Source organism: Salvelinus fontinalis, chromosome 24 (genome assembly GCF_029448725.1).
Source record: "Salvelinus fontinalis isolate EN_2023a chromosome 24, ASM2944872v1, whole genome shotgun sequence".
Lineage (NCBI taxonomy): Eukaryota > Metazoa > Chordata > Actinopteri > Salmoniformes > Salmonidae > Salvelinus > Salvelinus fontinalis.
The window spans coordinates 21,595,425-21,620,399 of NC_074688.1; the positions used below are offsets into that span (position 1 = coordinate 21,595,425).

General features: G+C 41.8%; 1 protein-coding gene across 2 annotated transcripts in view; it reads right to left on the minus strand.

Moving 5' to 3' along the window:
• Nucleotides 1-14,134: 14,134 nt before the first annotated feature.
• Nucleotides 14,135-24,975, minus strand: part of LOC129822145 (cell adhesion molecule DSCAM-like) — a 149,369-nt gene continuing 138,528 nt past the window's right edge. For both annotated transcript variants that reach the window (XM_055880151.1, XM_055880150.1), the window contains 3 exons: nt 20,331-20,531; nt 19,832-20,134; nt 14,135-15,251 (listed from right to left, as the gene is read on the minus strand). In XM_055880151.1, coding sequence (XP_055736126.1) covers nt 14,851-15,251; nt 19,832-20,134; nt 20,331-20,531 — 905 coding nt within the window. In that variant the 3' untranslated portion in view covers nt 14,135-14,850. The remainder of the gene's footprint in view (nt 15,252-19,831; nt 20,135-20,330; nt 20,532-24,975) is intronic.

The window sequence follows — 24,975 nt, forward strand, 5'->3', positions numbered from 1 at the left end:
ACCGCTGTGGGGCTGGGATATTGGGTTCCCGGTGCAGATTCCCTGGAGGAACTACGGCGACGCCTGTAGCATTGGGTGATGAGACTTGGGTATTGACTCCTCCTGGGTTGGGGTTGGACTGTGGTTGGAGGAAGTCGGTAAGGGCCCAGAGGGTCTCTGATATTTGGGAGAGTTGTTCTTGCTGCTGCCCCAGCAGTGCTCCTTGGTGGGTTACAACATTCCTGATCTGGGGATCTCTGCTGGGTCGATGTTGGAGGCAGAAGCTTGCTGTGACGTGGTAAGGTTGGACCCAGGTGCAGAGAAGAGACCAGACGAGGAATCAGTGGTTAAGGATAAATATAATTCTTTACTGAGATACGGTAGCCACAGGATCACAGTACACTTGAAAAAACAACAAACACTAAGTCTCGAAAACTCACTCAGGAAACTAACGCACATGGTAAACAATTCAAGCTTCTGCAAAGGACCACAGAAAACACAATCATGACATAATAAATTACACCTGAGTCCAATAAAAGTCTCTAGGGTGGTCTCTGCCGCCCTCTGGTGCCAGGAGGAACCATGAGATTAGGAAGGAAAGAAATTCCACAAATTTACTTTTAACAAGGCACACCTGTTAATTGAAATGCATTCCAGGTGATTACCTCATGAAGCTGGTTAAGAGAATGCCAAGAGTGTGCAAAGCTGTCATCAAGGCAAAGGGTGGCTACTTTGAAGAATCTAAAATATAAAAAATATATTTTAATTTGTTTAACACTTTTTTTGGTTACTACATGATTCCATATTCGTTATTTCATAGTTTTGATGTCTTCACTATTATTTTACAATGTAGAAAATAGACAAACTAAATTAAAACTCTTGAATGAGTAGGTGTGTCCAAACTTTTGACTGGTACTGTATATCCAAGTTTGTGCAAGTTGTAAGTTGTTGCAAGTTGGTGCAAGTTTTTGTACCTTCCCATCTGAATATAATATATTTATATTGTATTATTATAAAATTAGTAGAAAAATATATATGGGAAAATATGAACAAAAAATATGATAAGTGAATATATTTATTGATATTAGTCTGAATATTATACCTGTACCTGTGTAACGGCCATTGAAAAATGACAAATTAAATAAAAGTTAGACACAAAAAAACGTATTAGATTTAGGGCTCTATTCAATCCGAATCGTGGAAATTTTGTGTTACAGCATGATTGAAATTTACAGGCAATGTTCCCTAGTGGAGACTGTATTCACTAAACACTGCATATGTCAGCTCAATCGGAAATGTACCTTTACATTTCTAGCGCGCAATCTGTAAAACTTCAGCGATCCAGAATGAATAGAGCCCCTAATCTCTCAATGTTTATCTCAAAGGTCACCAAATTCATGCATTTAGCTGTTGAAATTCCTTGTTTTTTTTACTGGCTTTGGGCTAAGCCCCCAATGTCTTCAAAACGTAGAAACGCCAGTGGTTGAAGCTAGCCTTGACATAGCAGTTAGCGTTTCGGTCTTGAATAGGGAGAGAGAGGCACTCGAACACAGCCCAAGGAGACTGGTAGGCTAGCTGCACAATCGATACATGAGTTTGCTTTTCTTTCTCTGTCTTTCTCCCTTTCTCTTTGTGTGGATCATACTGAAGCAGATCAATTCAATAGGAGAATGTTCCATGCAATAATCCAAAGAGTTGAATCTCTGCTTTGTAGAGAAACTGTATTCTAAAACAGTTTGAAGTGGTTAATGATCATTGTGGTTTCCCATTTCTATTAGAATTGTGTATACCAACAACAGATCTGGTAAAAGGCTTCTCTGGTTCAAGTACCTTGTATTTATAAATCTTTCCCTCTTTATCCAAACATAATCTAAGCAGGACCGAGTTTGGGAAACCCTACTTTAGATCAACAGTTTACTTGGTCATATTAAAATACATACAGATTGAAAAATATATATTTATATCTTATCATGAGAAAATCTGTGAAGTGTGATTCAGTGTGTATCCTGTATAATGTATTGTAATGTGTATTCAGAGGGCCTCCCAGTCAGAGGAACCCAGAGTAGTAGTGTAGTACTCTGTGGAAACCAGTCACAAGCCTCATTTCCTCTTCCTCTAGATGCATCCAAGAAGTCCCAGGAAGTCCCAGCGGAGGACTTTGACATCGACATGGACGCCCCGGAGACTGAGAAGGCGGCCGTCGCCATTCAATCGCAGTTCCGGAAGTTCCAGACTAAGAAGAAGACTGACGACAAGTCATAGTGGCCACAGGGTTTCCCTGTAGCTGTGGAGACCTGGCAGGGGTGGCTTGGTGTGGTGGCGTTTGCATGTATACATATTCATACCGTACGAACTCAAGAGGTGGTGTGAGGGGAGAAAGCAAGGCAGAAGCCTGTCGATCACTGACATGTCTGTGAAACTCCATACGTAACCTATTATTTGATTGCTGTATCAATAAATGGCAAAGTTCTGAAGATTGGTTTTCTGTCCCGCCATTTTGTCCATTCATGGTGTGTAGCTTGTGTAATGTGTTAGAGAATGTATTTTGTATTTCAGCTTTTTACCTCCACCCTCCTTCTGTATTTATCAGGTTCTCTCTATGTAGAATAGAAGACAATTTCACCACATTATAATATAAATGCATTTTTCTTATCCTTATGGCACCCTCTGGCTATGATCTACTGTGTAACAATGTACATTGAATTTAAATAAACATTCTGTGTGGATAAGTGCATATGTCAATATAGCAATTAGAAAGCGAGTAAATTACCTGTAGATATATATCAAGCATGCCATGTTGTTATTGTAAGCCACTAGGCTATCTATGATGGGGACTTGGTCATAACCCTGTGGAACTCTAAATATAGAAGGAGGATGAGGAGCACCACTCTCCTACGTTGTCTTCCCTCCCCTCTTCTACAGTTTCACCATCCCCATGAACAATTCTCCTTCTTCGATTCTGTCCTCCTCCTTCTGACTCGTGGTTGTTAGAGCTCTCCTTACTTACAAATCGCTTCATTCGTAACTATCTAGGAGTTTTTCCCCTTTACACTGTGATTAATATTTTATTGTCTATTGAATGTTTTAGAAGGATCATCGCTACGCTGCCTTCTAAATCCCAATAACTTAGCAAGTTAGATACAGTGAGTCAGATCCAGAATTATTGAATCCCTTGATAAAGATGAGCAAAAAAAAGTACTGAGCTACAGTATATTGTATGCTCAAACAAATTGGGAAATTATATTATTTTACACTAACAAAATTGCTCAGAGAAAGAGATTTTGTTTAACAAGTAATACAAATTATTCTTAAAAAGATAGGAGTCAAAATGATTGACAACCCTGATTTCAATACCTCACCTTGAGAGGATAATGTCCCTGAGCCTTTTTGTAAAATGTTTGATGAGATTGGAGAACACATTGGGAGAGATCTTAGACTATTCCTCCATACAGAATCTTTCCAGATCCTTGATATCCTTCATCTACACTTATGGACTGCCCTCTTCAATTTAAACCACAGTTTTTCAATGGGGTTCAAGTCCGGAGACTGGTCAATGCAGAATTTAGATTTTGTGGCCAATTAACCATTTCTTTGTGGATTTTGTTGTGTCCTTGGGATAATTTCTTTGCTGGAAGATCCACTTGCGGCCAAGTTTTAGCCTCCCGGCAGAGGCAACCAGCTTTTTGGCAAAAATGTCCTGGTACTGGGTAAAGGTCATGATGCCGTTGACCTTAACAAAGGCCCCAGGATTAGTGGAAGCAAAATAGCCCCATAACATCAAAGATCCCCCGCCATATTGTAAATTGGTACTGTATGGGGTTCTTTTCTGCTTATGCATCCTTATTTCGAGGCCAAACTTACCACGTTTGGCCAAAGAGCTCTATTTTCATGTCCTCCAACAGATGTAAAAGCCTGGAGTTTGCTAAACTGCATTGGCACTTGGATTGGAACCGGTGCTATGGTCAGATGACATGAAAACAGCTCTTTGGCCACGCACACCGGTGATGGGTTTGGCTTCTAAATAAGGATTCATAATCAGAAAATAACCCCATACCTACTGTCAAATATGGTAGTGGATCTCTGATGTTATGGGGCTACTTAGATTTTGTTTTTGTTTGACCATTTAAATTTTAAAAAATCATAGTAAGGTACTAACGCTAAGGTACTTGAGAAAAAACAGCTGAATTCGAATTTAAATATATGGTAGTAGTATCTCAAAGTACGTTTTTTTCTGGCTAACAATTAAGTACCTTAATATAATTGTTTTCAATTAAATGGTCAAAAATAAGAATTTTGCAAAGACTATATGGGAGAGGTCTGAGCGGAGGGCCTAATTGGACGAGCCTAATGGGAAGGATATGTAAAAAAATATATATATATATATATAAATATATATATATATAATAATAACCTAGCTGTTATTGGCAGAGAGGAGGGCAAACTCTTTTTGATATAGGTCGATAAACTTATACCGCCTGGAGATGTCGCCAGGTGGTCCAAAACCCCACCCATTCAAAACAAGCAGAAATTTCAGGCTGTCTTTTCAAATAGCTATTATTCCAACCTCATAGTGTGGAAATATATATAAAACACATGAAAATCACGTTTTTGCCTGCATTGCCCCTTTAAGAGTATTTGTACCAGATATTTTTCTCTGGGATAATGAAGTGACCTGAGGTGGCCAGTGAGGTGCCTGAGCCTCTTAGACTACAGCACAATTATAGGGATTAGCAGGCCTCTGGGAGCAGCTCAATTGCCCTTTATCAAGGCCAGTAGGGACCTTTGAACTGCACCTCATTGAGCCTTCCTAGTGACTGACTCGATAACCAAGTAAACCGGAGGATTGAACTGCTATTTGGCCCATTTAATTGATATGTAAAGACATCTAGGGCCATATTGGCAGCAAAGAGGGAAGGCCCTCGATTTTAGTCCCACACAATGCAGGTGTACAGTATGAAATTTCCCTCATCAAGATGCTTTCCAGATATTGAAACAGTGAAAATGTCAGTTTGTCAGTGATTTACTGTAAGAGCAAAGTCTTTGTCAATGCAGTTTTTCAATAAAAAGTAACAGGAACAATGGCCTTCAGAGCTCTTGTGAAGGTCATTCCTCGCATGAGAAAATACATCATTCACTCGAGCTCCCCCTACAGCACAGTGCCACTTGCTGAGTTTAATACTTCTCCTGAGACGTGAGTAAAAAAGTGTCCTCTAGGTGTGTGTGTGTGCGTGTGCATGCGTGTGTGTGTGTTACAACTTAGCCCAGACAGTAATATTTCCCCCCTCTGACTTTAGCCCTGTTTATACCTGGTGCTAACATGCGTCCTTTGTCCACATTCTGATTTGCCCACTTTGCATTTACACATGGTATTAAAATGTGTGTCTTGTCCGTCCACTGTATTCACATTGTGACCAGATTTAATGGTCCGCCCACTGTATGCAAATATGTATTCATTTATTTTAAGAGACATATTGATGCCATAAGTGGGATAATTATGATTTAAATGGCTTTGCTGTGCAGATCTGTTTAGACTTGTAAGATAATTCATAGTAATTTAGAGGTACTTATATTTGTCCTGTTACACACTTCTACAAGTGTGTAATGGAAATTAGTTTCTTGCATATCCCAACTCCCCCTGAGACACCTGCAGGGAGTTGGGTCACAGCCAACTCCACCATTGTCCAGCGCCCCTAGAGCAATTGGGTTTTGCCTTGCTCAAGGGCACAGCGACAGATTCTTCGCCTTATCGGCTCAGGGAATCAAACCAGCGACATTTTGGTTACTGGCCCAACACTCTAACCTAGAGGCTACCTGCCGCCTGACTACCACCGGAGGTGGTCAGGAACGTCTGATCACAATCAGATCACAATGTCTTTTAATCCTCTAAACCTGTCCAGAAATGTGTGCACAATCAAAATACGGACAAGGCTTTTGAGACAAGTATCTGGAACAGCAATCCTCTCCTCCCTGGTGGGATGATGGTGTAGGTAGAGAGTGGAGACTGACAGGTTTGGGATGAGGACTGGGCCTCAGACTCCTCCCTGGAGAGACCCATAGACCCAGGAGGGCTGGCACCCTCCTCTCACCTATAAATTGGAGATAGATTGAAGCACCATGGGGCCGGTAGGCCGGCACAGGCTTCATAACCCAGACATTATAGTTGGACGCAGGCCCTAAAATCAGCATATCTCAAATGAAGAAGCTTAATTTCGTTCCACAATCTTGAGGGAAAAACAACACCTGTTTTGATAAACATAGAGTATAATGGAATTGTGGTGTTACACATAGACATGTACTGTATGATGTGTCAGGGGGACACTTTCACACATAATACACTCAATATTTTAACAGAGGGAGAGTCCATCTGAATTCAGTGATGATATGTCTACTCTTTTTGATAGAAAACCCTTCAAGAGCATGTTCTTATCTTGGTATATGTTCTTGTCATAGATTATATGTCTATGGTTGTCATGGCAGTGAAATACAACATATCCTCCATAGAGGAATAATATCACTCATGGATGAGTGTACTCCATCAAACATATTTCCCCTGTACTGTACTTCCATTTTAAAGCAACAGCAAGGTACAATATATGTCCACTACCGTTCATTCAATTCTAGACTGGACATATACACAAATTAATTTCACAGTATAAGGTTACTGATAATAATTCATCCTCCATATTGTCAAGGGAACTGACAGTTCAGTGATTGTGCCTCGCATCACTGCACCAACACACTTCTTCTATATATATTTCAAAAAAATAAAAGCGAGTAATGTGCAGATGACTTCCTGAGTTCCTGTCAAGCGTATTCTTCTATAATGAGAGCTTATGTTACAATCTCCAGACAGCAGTGATCCACGCACTTCCAGCATCTCTTGATTTGTTCGTTAGTGCTTAGGTGTTTCCTCTGTTGAGAAACTGTACAGGTTTAGACAGCACAGAAAAAGGAGCCAGATTGTAGCTATAGCCTACTGTAGATTTAATTTATTATATGTTATATTTCCAGCTACTACAGTATAATAATAGTTTCAATTATATGTATTGAATTCACTAGAAAATAATATTTGTGAAAATATGTTTTTGATTGTGTTGCGTGGTTCATCACTCAAGATATTGCTCCATGTTATACTAAGGGGAAAATTCCATATAGGGAATCTGTTTGGACTTCAGCGCTACTAATTAAATGAAGTTTACCTTCAACGATCCTCATAGACAGAACCACATCCAGTCCTCTCAGATTTGTGTACACCGAAAGGGGTAGAAGCCACTGGACGATGTTAGGGTTAGGGTTGAGGCTAGGGTTACGGATGAACCAGGATGTGGACATGTAGCTAGGGTTAGGGTTGGGGCTAGGGTTACGGATGAACCAGGATGTGGACATGGAGCTAGGGTTAGGGTTGGGGCTAGGGTTACGGATGAACCAGGATGTGGACATGTAGCTAGGGTTAGGGTTGAGGCTAGGGTTACGGATGAACCAGGATGTGGACATGGAGCTAGGGTTAGGGTTGGGGCTAGGGTTACGGATGAACCAGGATGTGGACATGTAGCTAGGGTTAGGGTTGAGGCTAGGGTTACGGATGAACCAGGATGTGGACATGGAGCTAGGGTTAGGGTTGGGGCTAGGGTTACGGATGAACCAGGATGTGGACATGTAGCTAGGGTTAGGGTTGAGGCTAGGGTTACGGATGAACCAGGATGTGGACATGGAGCTAGGGTTAGGGTTGGGGCTAGGGTTACGGATGAACCAGGATGTGGACATGTAGCTAGGGTTAGGGTTGAGGCTAGGGTTACGGATGAACCAGGATGTGGACATGTAGCTAGGGTTAGGGTTGGGGCTAGGGTTACGGATGAACCAGGATGTGGACATGTAGCTAGGGTTAGGGTTGGGGCTAGGGTTACGGATGAACCAGGATGTGGACATGTAGCTAGGGTTAGGGCTAGGGGCCATAATGGAATCAGCCAGGATTCAGTTTTCAATCTGGCCTGTCAGAGAGCTCCAATAAGTTGGAACTAAAGATGGACTATCACAACGTCAATGCTCCGCTTGCTCTTCTAAAACCACTGTCATTGCACATGAAAATATTTAATTGGGGCGTTAGGGGTAATGGAGTATACAGTATAACCGCCCCTTATCTCCAATGAAACTTGGAGCCAGGTGAGCCAGGTGTTCAGTGGTGATTTGAATAGACTCATCTGGTCTCTGGGACCATTGAAGGAAACCTGGTCATCCCTGATGTAAGATGCAGGTCGTTAGGTCTTTTTATGTGCCCATTGGGGTGGGTGAAACTGATTGGGGTGACGTAGTGCATTGCAAGTCTGGGCCTGAGTGCTTGACAATGGTTGTCCTTTTAGTTACTTGGCCTGAAATCAATGTGACCTGTGGCCAGGGAATTCCTCTGTGATGGAGGTACACGTATCACTGAACAAACAGTGCCTTTGTCTTCTACCTGGTATGAAGTACAAACACATTGAGTTACCTTCAGATAAACCTTCACACCACAGGTATTACTATCTGTGTGGAGAATTATGCTGTATATGATCATTTTTACAATTAGAGCAGGATAAAAGTTCTCCGAACAGGCTGTTTAAACAGAATAATATTGGAATAATAGAATACTAATGCCACTGTGGGAAAATTAGTTAACCAGTGAACTTGTAAATTAATTTGATTAAACCTCATGAAAATGGACCTATTCATTTCAAAGTGTATAAATTAATTTCAAGGTCAAACATTCCTAAACTACTGTATGTCTCAGTGTTTCTGAAAGGCCAGTGATCCCCATTATAACACAACCTCATTCAACCCTCTGTGTTTCCATACAGGGTTACTGTAACTCTCTTTTCTTCTCTGTCTTTCACCACCTTCAACAATGGCCTAGAAATGATTGGAGCAGCCAGGTTGCTCCAGTAGCCTCAGTAATTCTGGTCCACCCCCTGAACTACTGAGTATTTCTAACCAATAATGGGTCACAACTATTCACAGGTGCCACCATCCCGTTATAGACATAGTTCTCAGGTGTGTTCATCCTGACTTTTTTTGATTGATTTTACAGTTTTGCTCCCCCTATCCTTTTGGAATTCCTGCATGCATTGATGTGTATTTCCAATTAGAAATAAGAAATGTATCTTAAAGATTAGAAGTTATAGAAGATATAGACACTATACTGATTTCTACACCATGGATTTCCCTGTTGTGTGAAAAAAGCATGTATTGCGGTATTTTGTGGTCATTACAATGGGGAAAAATCACCTATGCATATTTCAGGTATGTAATCTCTCCAAATTGCCTCAATTTTCTCCGTAGGGGGTTAGCAAATAGAGAAAAAGGACAACTCTCGCAGCAGGCCTGACTGTCTCAAGGTTGAACATCTACATGTACTGCATATAACAACACCTTTGTTGTTCATCCTTATGGTAACAACTGGATTTAGTCATAATGTGAACATGAAGATGTGTTGTTACTGTAACATAATGCTCATATTAAACATTCAACAGCAACCTGATCATCTCTAATGGTTCTAACTTCTATGGCCTCGCTCAAGTAAAGGGACCATTTTACCACATAAAACGCACATAAGTGTAATGAATGCCCTCTTTTCATTGTCAAAATGCAAAATATATACTGAACAAAAATATTAACGCAACATGTAACGTGTTTGTGTTTCATGAGCTGAAATAAAAGATCCCAGAAATGTTCCAATGCCCAAAAAGCTTATTTCGCAAAAATTTGGTGCACAAATATGTTTAAATCCCTGTTGTTAAGCATTTCTCCTTTGCTAACATAATCCATCCATCTGACAGGTGTGGCATATCAAGAAGCTGATTAAACAGCATGATCATTACACAGGTGCACCTTGTGCTGGGGACAATAAAAGGCAACTAAAATGTGCAGTTTTGTCACACAACACAATGCCACAGATGTCTCAAGTTTTGAAGGAATGTGCAATACGCATGCTGACCGCAGGAATTTCCACCAAAGCTGTTGCTAGAGAATTTAATGTTAATTTCTCTACCACAAGTCACCTCCAATGTCGTTTGAGAGAATTTGGCAGTGAGTCCAACCGGCCTCACAACCGCAGTCCACGCGTAACCACGCCAGCCCAGGACCTCCACATTCGGCTTCTTCAGCTGCGGGATCGTCTGAGACCAGCCACCCGGACTGCTGATGAAACCGAGGAGTATTTCTGTCTCTAATAAAGCCCTTTTGTGGAGAGAAAATCATTCTGATTGGCTGGACCTGGCTCCCCAGTGGGTGGGCCTGTTTCCCAAGTGGGTGGGCCTATGCCCTCCCAGGTTCACCCATGGCTGTGCCCCTGCCCAGTTATGTGAAATCCATAGATATGGGCCTAATGTATTTATTTACATTTACTGATTTCTTTAAATGAACTGTAACTCAGTATAATGGTTGAAATTGTTGTATGTTGCATTTATATTTTTGTTCAGTATATTTCAGAGTTTGGGGAAAGTCCCCAAGAGCATAGAAAGTGTTTGGAAGTACTGCCGTAGAGGTCAGAGTGTTAAGCTTCCTTAATGTTCGTGTAGAATCATCATCCCTGGGGTGATCAGCAGCAGGCAGGCAACCTAAAATTGTTTGACCAACTCCAGGCAGACTGGCCTACTTACATGTTTTACCCCAGACACTCATTGACTTTGGTTGACAAGGACTGTATAATAGTCACTAGGATGTCCTATATACAGAGAAGTACTGACGTGACCCAAAACATGCCTTTAATCTACATGCACCCACTTTCAGCTATCAGCGAATAGGAACCACAAATAACATTGATAAATCTTGTAGAATAGAGGCACTACTCACAGTACAAAAGAACATCTTACATGTGATAATGAGGTACTAACAGAGATACTTATAATGTGGTACTATAAGATAATGATGAGTTACTATAAGATACTGATCATGAGGTACTATAAGATACTGATGATGAGGTACTATAAGATACTAATAATGAGGTGAACATGAGGTACTATAAGGTATGAGGTAGGTTGAGAAGGGTTCTATTGACATCCCTCAGCACCACTACACATGACCACATATATGTTTAATTTGCAGTCCCTTATGTACTGTGTAGCCTCCATACTGTATGGATAGTAATTAAAAGGAACTAATTGAGAGGAATCGAGAAAGCCGCCTGTCCGTCAGGACCTGTCTATCCTAGACCAATCAATATCTCACAATCTAGGAGCTGCATATTCCTCTAGCCGATCAGATGGGAGAATTCTGTCTGGCTGATTTAAGAGAGCAGTTAATAAACATTTCGCATGATCTGGAGGGTGGCGTGTAAATCTCAGACCACCGCCATGGTTCATTTGGTTTCTAGGCCTACTTCAGAGGAAGTTGGGATGGGGGCAAGGAGGGATGAGGAGATGAATACAGTTATGTGGCATAAGGTGATAAATCTACCCCCTGCCAGGAGGACGCCAACCCAAACACGTCTCCCACCTAGTCCAGTCTGATGATAGAGGAAGCTCATAAGAGACCATTTCTTGTCAGAAGCATCCAGCAGCGCAGCTCAGACCCTTCAGTTAGGACAAGGACAAGACAGCTTCAGGATCCATAGAGCGAGAAGAGAGAAGGATACAGTGTTAGCAGGATAATGGGGGAAGACTGGTCTTGTGAGGAGGACGAGGGCTGACAGATAAAAGTAGCACAGGGTTACCTCCAGGGAAATGCCCAGTATTTCATGAGTTCCAAATTGCCCCCATCTGATGCCTGTTCTTCTGGCACCTCATTATGAGGCTAACGGTTGAGTGGTGGTCTATTCCAAACCTGCCTAAACTGACACTGCAGCACAATCCCCTCAGAGCCTCCCTAACCAATAGAACCATCCTCAGGGCATTATCTCTGACCTCTAGCCGAATCAGCTCACACACACACACAACTTTAGAATTCCAGCCCATCTCAGAAGCCATGAAACCTCTCTTCTACTGTACATTCACTCCCTGTGAGGCTGTACGGTCCTTGTACACTGTGCTACAAAACGGTCTTATCATTTCCGAACCCCAACAACATTGAATGAGCTCATCAGCTTATACTGTAAGTAACACCATTTTCACATTTGGATGCAGGCTATGACTTAACAAAAAGGTGTGAATCTCTCCTGATTGAAACTGTGAGGCATTCACGTCTTGTTTCCCCAGGGGAAGGTCGTCGTGTCTGGATCTAAAATCTGATTGGATTTGGAGCTTCTCTCTCCGCTGTGCGCATTGGGAGGTGGAATAATGGCCTCCGGTCAGAGGAACAAATACTTAATGTATGAGAGTGAAATCATCACATTTCATTCACTACTGTACATGGCACCTACTTATCACTGACATATATATATATATATATATATATATGCTCATATTGTTCTGTGTGGCTCAGTTGGTAGAGCATGGTACTTGCAACGCCAGGGTTGTGGGTTTGATTCCCATGGGGCACCAATACAGAAAATGTATACATTCACTACTGTAAGTGGCTCTGGATAAGAGTGTCTGCTAAATGACGAAAATGTTAAATATTGTTGCTGTCTGATGAAAACCCCATTACCCTAAACAAAAACTTTTTAGTAAAATGTTTTTTTTTCTCCATAATTTCCATTTAACGAACTTACAATTATAAAACATCCGAAGCTATTTTGAACACATTTTTTTGGGTACTAGAGTCATGAAATGTTCAGAGTACATTGAGGGGAGTTGCTGCTTTCAATAAATGAAAAGAAAACATTTAAATTGGCCAAAAATGTGTTACAAGGTTTTCAGTGACAGTGACGATGTGTAGAATAAATGAGTTATAACCACACTTTCCATGTAAAGACAGGAAAAGTTACATCATGTTAGTATGTACAGTATATATGTGATGTCAGGTCAATTAGGAATATGTCAACATGTACTGTAGATGTGTGAAGCACAATAAAAGGCTCCAATGTTTTTCAAAACACAACAAGTGCCTACTTCTGTCATTACGTAAGCCCCATAGCTGTGATGTGACTCCTCAGGCTCAGTAGAGTAGATCATCAGATATCCAGTGCTGCATTACAGTGCGTGCGTGCCCCATATTCTGTTATAAGGATCAGTGTATGACAATATAAACCTGATCTGGGACCCAATGTCGTTGTGGGGATGAATAATTGATTGGGTTCTGTGCGGTAGAGTCTAGCGACGCTCCAAATGGCTGGATAGACTACAGCGTGTTCCTGTGCTGCCCTTGAAGCTTCCCATAAGAATGTCACAATGTGTTTAAGTACTGTACAGCCCTCTCTAAAGCAGAACCAATTCCTCCTCATTTATTGTCAAAGAGGTGCTGTGTTGAGTGACTACACAGTGCACTCTGTTGGCGGAGACAACTCCAGGCCAACCCAGTGAGAGCCATTCGAATTCATTTCAAAAGAGTGCAACACTCAGTTAGGTACAACCAGTGCTAAAGGACTCGAAACATAGACTAAGACACAGGAAGTCTCATCTTTCATTAGTTTGTCATCTCACTGAAATAAGTATAAGGTCTTGTCAATACCCTTCACTACAGTGTTAAAATTAGATCTGTGCTTTCAGGTGATGAATGTATTGGATTGGTCCACATACCAATAAGTTGTCACTACTGTAGATAAATCATACTTATTTAAGCAGAGAGCCCTCTGCACTAAAGGTGAAGGGGTCACTGGACTCAGATACCCCTGAGGTCTGATAGGGAGCAGTGATGTCTATACCCTGCCTGCCCTCTACTTGCTATTATAATGTGAGACATCCGATCCAGGTGACCTGTTCAGAATAATTTACCATGTATACACCCAGACCAATTATTGCAGTTACCTCGACTAACATGTACCCTTGCACATTGACTCAGTAGCGGTACCTTTTGTACATAGCCTCGGTATTGTTATTCTATTGTATTACTATTTTTCCTTTCGTTTATTTAGTACATTTTTCACGCATACTTTTTTTACGCTGCATTGTTGGTTAAGGGCTCGTAAGTATGCATTTCACAGTAAGGTCTACACCTGTTGTAATCGGTGCATGTGACAAATAAAATTGGGTTTGATTTTGATTTGATGGTTTGATGAAGCGATCTGTGTGCTGGGCTCTGTGGTGGCTGAGAGGGTAGAGATGGAGGAACAGAGAGAAGAAACAGTAGTATCTCCAATCAAACCCACGTGTGCAAACATGACTAAGGACTTTATTAACGAAATCATTTCCCCTGTAATATCCACAAATAAAAGTCATCTCTTTTATATATATTCACATTGTATAATTTTCATAGTGTGACAAAATTCTCTTTTGGATTTTCCAGCCATTCCTATAATTGTCATAGATCAGTCCCCATGCAGTCACTGGAAAGGTTGAAGAACGTAGTAACAATCTGAGTAGATTGAGTAGACGGCATGGACAGACAGGTTCAGCTTTAATGGAGTTCTTTTCGTTGTTGAAAAACGTCCAGATACCTAATCATCGATTTGATCACACTGCGACATACAAAATAAATAAATGAAGATCGCAATATCCTCTTGCAGAGTCCCCCTCCTCTTCTTCTTGTTTTTAGACATTTCTATATTTTTATATATAATAATAATGACTTTAATTATCCTTGATATAAATTCAATAGTATTTGTCTCTGTCAAATTTAAATACATTATTTTGGCAATCTTCATATGGTGTTTAGAATAAAATAATAAATAAAACTGAGAAATGAGACAGCCAGAAGAGGAAAGAAGGGAGAAAGAACAAAAGAAAGGAATATTTGGAGTCAGAAATAAACAACTTCAGTTGTTGTTGAAAAGTATCCATCATCATCATAGTTCTGTGCAGCTCTCTGTGTAGAGCTGCAGTACAGTATACAGTCCAAGTCCTGGAGTGTGTAACGTAACTCCTTGTGTTATACCAGTGTGTAGGACTTTGCGTAGGGGTTGTTGCTCTGTTTTAGGTGTCCTCTGGAGTCTAGCAGGGACTCCTGTGAGCTGCTGAGCTTGGCGGCCTGTGCCTGGGCCAGGTCTCCAGTGGCCTCACGGCCAGTGGGCTCACGCTGGGGCAGTGTGGAGGCAGTCCCTGGCTGCCACTGCTGCACCTCCCTGGACGTGGGCACCTCCATGGGTGTGGGCTCCAGGAGCGGGGGCCGTTTCAGGGTGCGGCTCTTCTGGGGCTCCAGACACGCCTGGCCCAATGCCCCTGCCTCCCCTCCTCCGTTACCACCGTTGGACCCCCGTCCTCCCGACACAGAGCCACGGTTTAACAGGAAGTCCATGCGTAGGTACGGGGGCAGGTGCACCAGCTCTCCACCTGAGGGATGAGACCAGAGAGGGGGTTAGAGGGGTACCCAGTCAGAAAGGTTAGAGGGGTACCCAGTCAGAAAGGTTAGAGGGGTACCCAGTCGGGAAGGTTAGAGGGGTACCCAGTCAGGAAGGTTAGAGGGGTACCCAGTCAGGAAGGTTAGAGGGGTACCCAGTCGGGAAGTTTAGAGGGGTACCCAGTCGGGAAGGTTAGCGGGGTACCCAGTCGGGAAGGTTAGCGGGGTACCCAGTCGGGAAGGTTAGAGGGGTACCCAGTCGGGAAGGTTAGAGGGGTACCCAGTCGGGAAGGTTAGAGGGGTACCCAGTCGGGAAGGTTAGAGGGGTACCCAGTCGGAAAGGTTAGAGGGGTACCCAGTCAGAAAGGTTAGAGGGGTACCCAGTCAGGAAGGTTAGAGGGGTACCCAGTCAGGAAGGTTAGAGGGGTACCCAGTCAGGAAGGTTAGAGGGGTACCCAGTCAGGAAGGTTAGAGGGGTACCCAGTCAGGAAGGTTAGAGGGGTAGCCAGTCGGGAAGGTTAGAGGGGTAACCAGTCAGAAAGGTTAGAGGGGTAGCCAGTCAGGAAGGTTAGAGGGGTACCCAGTCAGGAAGGTTAGAGGGGTACCCAGTCAGGAAGGTTAGAGGGGTACCCAGTCAGGAAGGTTAGAGGGGTACCCAGAAAGGAAGGTTAGAGGGGTACCCAGTCAGGAAGGTTAGAGGGGTAACCAGTAAGGAAGGTTAGAGGGGTAACCAGTAAGGAAGGTTAGAGGGGTACCCAGTCAGGAAGGTTAGATGGGTACCCAGTCAGGAAGGTTAGAGGGGTACCCAGTCAGGAAGGTTAGAGGGGTACCCAGTCAGGAAGGTTAGAGGGGTACCCAGTCAGGAAGGTTAGCGGGGTACCCAGTCAGGAAGGTTAGCGGGGTAACCAGTAAGGAAGGTTAGAGGGGTAACCAGTCAGGAAGGTTAGAGGGGTACCCAGTCAGGAAGGTTAGAGGGGTACCCAGTCAGGAAGGTTAGAGGGGTACCCAGTCAGGAAGGTTAGAGGGGTACCCAGTCAGGAAGGTTAGCGGGGTAACCAGTCAGGAAGGTTAGCGGGGTAACCAGTCAGGAAGGTTAGCGGGGTAACCAGTCAGGAAGGTTAGAGGGGTACCCAGTCAGGAAGGTTAGAGGGGTACCCAGTCAGGAAGGTTAGAGGGGTACCCAGTCAGGATGGCTAGCGGGGTAACCAATCAAGAAGGTTGGAGGGGTACACTCACTACACTGAGCTGGGAGGAAAATTCTCAATGTCAGCATTACTCGGTTACTTTCGATTCCATAGGGGTCTTTTCATATGGTATGTACTTACTGTCAGGATATATGGTATATGATGGGAAATCATATGAGTGGAGGAAATATGATTTCAGTTTGGATAATGTAATCTAATCTATTATATTGAGTCGGGAGGATACAGATTCTATAATGATTTCAGGACGATATCATTTTACATGGCTTGGCGACGGGATTACTTATCCTATGATATTGCTGCATTAACCTGTCAGATTCATATTCAAATCACCTTTCCATTTCTTCAGGACTATCACATCGAACAGACCTGCACTACCCACTCTCAAACTCTCCTTATCTGTACTTGGGGTTAACTGAGGCAAAAAGGTGCTTCAAATCTCATTCAGAGACAGATTCTTTGCTGTCCAGGACCAGAACAAACCAAGCATGTGACGTAACCCAAGCGTACATTTAGTTAATGACACTGCAGCACTTTAAAAGACTTCTCAACACAGTATTCCCCCACGCAGACAGTGAATCACTGAACACGGTTGAGTGGATGATGACACCATCACTTCTGCTGTAAATGTATCTCATCCACTGAATAAATTACATATTTCATTTAGGAAATTAGATAATCACAAAGACGTGTCCAGTAGCCAGAGATGTATGAGTCACACTGAAGATTTTACACTTGATTAGGAGTGGTGGGGAGACGTGTACTGTTCTAATGGATCTCTTCAATATTCATCTTTCAGAGGCCACAGAGATCAGCTGGCTTCAGTGACTGGCCTTTTCAATGCCAAATCACTATCCCCCACCACACAGAGGAGGACCGGCCCATCTATGTAGATTGTATCCTACATGTGACCTTAGTGACTTAATCCCCGAGTTCACAGGGAGCATGAATAATTTACTGTGTATCTAATAGGCTTTATTAAAACCTGTAAATGGCAACCATTTTAAAGCTTTTCATTGGGAGCTCAATGGGAATTTATTTAGCTGAAATCCATCAGGCTGTAAGTTGCAGGGCGTAGGTAATGGCACAACTTGTATCAGCTACACAACAATGATTCCCAGCCATGTAATAAGTCTCTACGCTTGGGGGGGGGGGGGGGGGGGGGGGGGGGGTGATGTATATGAATGTTTTAACATTCTGTGTGCCCAAGTCGATCTGCGCTATCGGGAGCTGTTCTCATTTTCTGTAATCTGGCCTTCAACTACCCACACACTAGTAAACATACAGACACAGGGCGCACACAAACACACCAAAACACACAGAGACACCTTGGCTTGTTTAAAGGCCCATCACATTTTGACTACTCAACAGTGTTGCAGTAAATGTTTCTGAGCTGAGAACCTCAAGATCATCCTCTATGATTGGCTCCCCACAGTAATTGCACAGGACAGACTGTTTATGAGCGGTCACACAGATCGTTGCCCAATGTTTCCATCCAGCTTTCCCCAATGACTCTATTGTCACACACACACACACACACACACACACACACACACACACACACACACACACACACACACACACACACACACACACACACACACACACACACACACACACACACACACACACACACACACACACACACACACACACACACACACACACACACACACACACACACACACACAAAGAAATGGGCTTGCCAGGTTGACCTACTGACCCCAGGTTGACCTACTGTAGCAGTATCAAGTGTGTGTGATTGTGATTGACACGTGTCAGAGTAACAGGAGAGAGGCCCTCCTCCGTAACCCTGTGTGAATGACAGATGAGGTCACAGTGTCAACTCAGGGCAAAGGTACATTACTACAGAAGGGGGGGGGGGGCAGTGGGCCACTGTCAGACAGACAGACAGACACTATTGTATGCCATCATAGACATTCTATATTGAAAATTGCCTTTTTTTCTTTCAAATTCTGATCATACTGATACTCACTGGGAAAAAACACACAAAAATGAACTGTGTTCAAACTAACATGGGTGAATTCCACAGTGTGTGCCACAACAGAGCTGGCTGATGGTATACCAGACTTGTAACAACGGTCTTCAACAGGGACTTACTGTAGAAACCTCTAAAGCTTGTCTATGTGTCGCCCAACTCCCACTGGATGAAAGTGAAACCAGGGTTAGCACGACGCTACATCAGGCTCTGCGTCTGAAAGACCGATATCACGCTGAACGTCTCCATTGTGGCAGTAAAGTGCTGTTTTGTATTGACAGACAATAGCTTTAGATTGGCTTGACAGATAGCCTCTACTTGCCCTCAGCTGACAGTTTAGGCCTCCCGCTGGCTGATGACTGTGGGCAGCTGGCTTGTGTACGCACCATGAAAACATAATGAGGAACGGAAACTCAAGACCCAGCTCAGATAGCCAAAACCTGTCTACCTCGTCTCGCTCACCCCAGCCCAGTCCCTACCTCCTGACACCATCAACAACTAGCTAGTCTTCATACCCCCAGCCCAGAATGGAAACTAGGCAGGCCAGGACTCACTAAACGCACAATACATTCTGTCTCTCTGTGTGTGTGTATTTTTTACAAAAAATATTTGAAAATGGGAATTTCCTCATATCTATGTATTTCAACCCAGTCTGTTTGGTCTGTCACAAACTGCGCCAGACAGTGTAACCAATAGGAATGGGAGGTGAGAAGAAGCAGGTCATATGAGGCCAATCCGGGAGAGGACAGTGTCAGAAAGGCGGATAGCCTGACAGACGGACATAAGGACAGCTCCTCCATGTGCAGACATTTCTGCAGAGAGCTGAAGCTAAATACAGCACCGTGAGGGGTATTACTGTGTTTTAATGGTGTTTGTACTTCATCGAGCATTAACAGCATGCCAGAGGTGTTATCTGAGGAAGAGTATCTCATGATCATTAATTTGCAATAGGCATTTTCTAAAATGCTGTGTTAAATGAAAGCTATGGAACTTCAGGCCCAGAGAGCTGTGGAAGTTACAGTTGTAATGCTGTGGCCCAAGGCCTAATTGGAGCAGAACTGAACTGCTATCTATAGCAGTGTTTTCCAACTCCGGTCCTCCAGTACCCCCAACAGTACACATTTTTGTTGTAGCCCCAGACGAAAACACCCGATTCAACTTGATGATTAGTAGAATCAGGTGTGCTTGTCGAGGGCCACAAGAGCAATATGTACTATTGGGGGAAGACCGGAGTTGGAAAACACTGATCTAGAGTAATGAGGAAAATAATACATAATCATTTCCTTTCAGTAAGGTTTGAACTGTACTGTGTGTGTGTGTTTGCAGTGTATGTCTGTGCATGTTCTGTATATGAGTGCTGCCTTCTCCTTACCTGGTCTGTGGGCCTTTGGTGCGGCCATGTTCATGACCCGGCTGATGTCCTGAGGCTTGGGCGGGGAGGCGGTGAACCTGCAGATGCCTGACTCAGACGGCGTGCTGGACGCCAGGCTGTCTGTGTAGTCGTTGGTGCCGGCCGTCATTTGCTCCGAGGAGGTGTCGGAGATGAAGCACTCTGTGATAGTGAACTTGGCGTGCCGCAGGTGCTCCTCCATCTTGGCGTGCTCGTAGGCCCGGGCCAGCTCCTCGTACGTGGACGACGCACTCTCCGTCGACACCATGCTGCTCCGCGCGCGGTCTGCGTAGTCACACACAAACACACACAGAGACACAACATCCATTATAGTGTATGTATATAGCTGAAATTTCCTAAGATATATGGGAAATATCTTAAAACATACCGTGAGCACTCTGACCCTTCCACGTACAGTAGTAGTGGTCTCCCCTTTGCTGCAGACTAATGTTGTATGTGAGACATAGGGTCAGTCCAGTACCTGTGTCCTGCGATGGGCTGACGCTGTAGCTGTCGCTCTCCTTGTCCACAGAGCCGGCGGCGCGCGGTGTGGGCAGTCTCCAGTCTGTGCTCAGGGTGTGGGAGGAGGTGGGTGGTTGTGGCCGGTTCAGAGTCCACTGGCTGGCATAGCGGTTCCTGCTGGCTGCAGGGCCTGCTTTGGCAGTGCGGCGTGCTGTGGGGTCTGGGGATGAAAGGGCCAAGGTCTTTACTGGAGAGAGGCCTAGGCAGTGTCAGGCCTAGGCAGTGTCAGAAATGGCACCCTATCCCCTATGTAGTGCACTACTTTTGACCAGTGTCCATATAGAATATGGTGCCATTTCAGACATACCACTGAAGAGCTACTAGAAAGTAAATTGCATACTGTACATTGAGTCTCAATTGTCTGTGTATCAATTATTATTTTTATTTTTTTTATTTTTTTGGGGGGGGTGGATCAGCTTAATATTGCGGAAAGAATGTTGCTTCCAATGTAATTGTCTGCATCATTTCCAATCCCCCATATTTTTTGGGGTAAATATATATATCCATTCACGTATGCATACATATACACATATATACATAGACATACCTACATAGACATACATACTTTTTTAAAGAGTATACCTTTATTATTATTCCCTGCAAACCCTACCACCGATCCCCCAATTGGAGTAAACTGATAAACATTTCTGTTTTTACCTTCAATTTATACATCTTATACACATTTTACAGACACAGTCTACTTTATAATAGTTCTCTCTTGTTTGTTCTTAGTCCTTCCTCTATTTCTGTTGTCCATCCAGTTTGATTTCCACTTGTAACTGTGCTATTTCACAATAGCTCCGCACCTATACACATTTCACAGATCCCGTATGCCCTACATTGTTTATCTTGTTATTAGTCCCACCCTTCAGCTCCACTCAACCTTTCCCATCTATCTTCCAACATCATCCATTTCGGATTTTTATTTAACATATATTTTTCAACTGTGCTGTGATGCTTCACAAAAGATTTGAAACTTCCTATTCTCATAGCTTCCACGGATTGTAAATTAAAAATAAACATTTTTGCTAAAATAATTATTATATTATTGATTGATTGACTATGGCTTTCAAATCCCCCCGTGCTTCTACACCTGCATTCTAGCTGTTTGGGGTTTTAGGCTGGGTTTCTGTACAGCACTTCGAGATATTATCTGATGTACGAAGGGCTATATAAAATAAAATTGATTGATTGATTGATATTGCTATCTGTAGCGTTAGTTCTACGCAAATGTTGCAATTCTTCAACCATTCCTGGACCTGTGACCAAAAACGAGCTACATGCGGACAATACCAAAATAAATGGTCTAATGACTCTGCCTCCTCACAGCAGAATCTACAGAGCTGAGAAGATTGTATCCCCCATATATATAACATTCTATTAGTTGCAAGAATTTTGTACAATAATTTAAATTGAAAAATTCGAAGTTTTGAATCCGGCGTTGTTTTGCGTATCAATTCATAAACCATGTGCCATGGAATGGGTACATCGAAAATCTCTTCCCAACTATTTTGCAATTTATATGGTACAGCTGTAAGTTTTTTGGTCCTTAAATGAAATTGGTATATGTTTTTATTTATCACACTTTTCTTTAACCATTTATGTTCTTTAATATAAGGCCGACATACAAGTTCCTTACTTTTATCCCCTTCCACCTGCCTCTTCCATTTTTGTGGTAATGCTGCAATTAATTGGTTGTAATTTTGGGTAGAGCAGACATTTCCATATGTCTGTGTTAGCTGCATGTGTGACATTACTCCACCAGTCCTATTTATGATATCATTCACAAAAATTATACCTTTTTTAAACATTTCTTCGATAAACAGTTTTTTTTATCAATTACTATATTTGAATTTAATTCAAATTACAAGATTTGTTGTACTACTTGTTCCGTCCTTTCAGGTGGATTAAACTGAAATTGCAACCAACTTTCTAAGGCTTGTTTAAAAAATAAAGATATTTTGGAGATTATTTCCTTTTCAAGCAACCGAAAGTGAGCAGGTGTAATCTGAATAAAGGGAAAAAGGCCCTTCTTGAACATAGGATGAGACATTCGTACCAATCTACTAGAGAACCAGTTTGGATTTAAGTATAACTTTTGTATGACTGATGCCTTTAGTGAGAGGTCTAATGCTTTAATATTTAATCATTTCTGCCCTCCGAATTCATATTCGTTATATAAATAGGCCCTTTTAATTTTATCTGGCTTGCCGTTCCAAATAAAATTGAATATTTTTTGTTCATATAATTTAAAAAGCAGGTCACTAGGTGTAGGCAAAACCATAAGCAAATAGGTAAACTGTGATATGATTAAAGAGTTAATCAGGGTGATTTTCCCACAAATAGACAGGTATTTTCCTTTCCATGGTAGCAAGAGCTTATCTATTTTTGCTAACTTTCTATAAAAATTTATTGGAGTGAGATCATTTCTTTCTTTTGGGATTTGTATACCGTGTATGTCCACATCACCGTCAGACCATTTAATTGGTAAACTACATGGCAATGTAAAATGTGTATTTTTTAGTAATCCAATACGTAATATGGTACATTTATCATAATTTGGTTTTAATCCAGAGAGGATAGCAAATGTATCTAGATCCTCTAAGAGGCCGTGGAGAGATTCTAGTTGTGGTTTTAAAAGAAAACATGAATCATCAGTGTACAATGACACCTTAGTTTTTAGGCCCTGGATTTCTAATCCCTTAATATTAATGTTTGATCTAATTTTAACAGGTAACATTTCGATGGCAATAATAAATAGATATGCCGATAGTGGACAACCTTGTTTTACTCCTCTAGATAGTTTAAAACTTTCTGAGATGTAGCCATTATTTACTATTTTACACCTAGGGTTACTATACATAATTTTTACCCATTTTATAAGAGATTCCCCAAAATTGAAATATTCTAGGCATTTATATATAAACTCCAGTCGTACTTTATCAAAAGCCTTTTCAAAATCAGCTATGAAAACCAGGCCTGGTGTCCCCGATATTTCATAGTGTTCTATTGTTTCCAGTACTTGCCTTATATTATCTCCAATGTATCGTCCATGTAAAAAACCTGTCTGATTAGGATGAATAATATCTGACAAAACTTTTTTTATTCTATGCGCCAAGCATTTTGCTAGGATTTTTGCATCACAACACTGAAGTGTAAGAGGTCTCCAATTTTTTAAATGGACTGGATCTTTATATATACCACTTGGGTCCTGTTTCAGTAATAATGATATCACACCTTCTTGTTGCGTGTCTGATAATCTATCATTTATATAGGAGTGGTTAAAACAAGCTAATAATGGTCCTTTGAGTATATCAAAAAAATGTTTGTATACTTCCACTGGTATGCCATCCAGTCCTGGAGTTTTCCCATCCTTAAAAGCCCCAATTGCATCAAGAAGTTCCTCCTCTGTAATTAGGCCTTCACATGAGTCTTTCTGTACAGATGTTAATTTTACATTATTATTAGGGAAAAAATCCATACAATTAGTTTCAGTTAGTGGAGATAGAGGAGCCTGAAACGAAAATATATTCTTAAAGTATTTTACTTCCTCTCTCAAAATATCATTTGGTGAATCATGCGTGACTCCATCGTTTGTAACAAGTTTTAATACGTTTTTTTGGGTAGCATTTCTATATTGAAGATTGAAAAAGAATTTGGTGCATTTTTCCCCATATTCCATCCAGTTCGCTTTATTTTTGTAATATATTACACTGGATCTTTCTTGAATAAGTTCCTCCATTTCTTTTTGTTTTTCCTCTAACTTATTCTGTGCCTCTATGGTACCGTTTTTATTGTTATCTAACTGTACTGTTAGTCCTTCAATTTCCTTTGTTAATATGGACTCTTTTGATCGAAATTGCTTTTGTTTTATAGATGAGTACTGAATTGTATGGCCTCTAAAGGCACACTTAAGTGTCCCATACAATATGGGGATCTGCTGTACCTATGTTATGTCTAAAAAAGTCAGTTATAAATTCTTCTGTCCTAGTTCTAAACAATTTATCATCTAGTAGGCTTTGATTAAATTTCCAATATCCTCGCCCAAGTGGAAATTCTGTAAGAGTAATATATATGCCAATTATGTGATGGTCCGACCGCATTCTGTCCCCTATCAAACACTTTTTAACTTTTGGTGCCAGAGAGAATGATATAAGAAAGTAGTCAAGGCGACTAGCTTGATTAAGCCTCCGCCATGTATATCTCACTAGGTCAGGGTATTTAAGTCTCCATATATCCACTAATTCCAATATATCCATGACATTCCTGATTTCCTTAAGTGCCTGAGGGTGATAGTTTGTAGTGTGATTTCCTTTCCGGTCCATAGAGGTATTTAAGACCGTATTAAAATCTCCCACTATAATAATAGAGTCTAGTGTTGCTTGTAGAGTTGATACATTCTTATATATATTGTCAAAGAAGCTTGGATCATCATTATTCGGACCGTATAGGTTAATAAGCCATATATGTTTATTGTCCAATAACATATTTAAAATAATCCATCTACCTTGAGGATCTGTTTGGACAAGTTGCACATTTGGATCAAAGTTATTATTAATTAAAACCATCACCCCTTTTGAATTTCTTTGCCCATGGGAGAAATA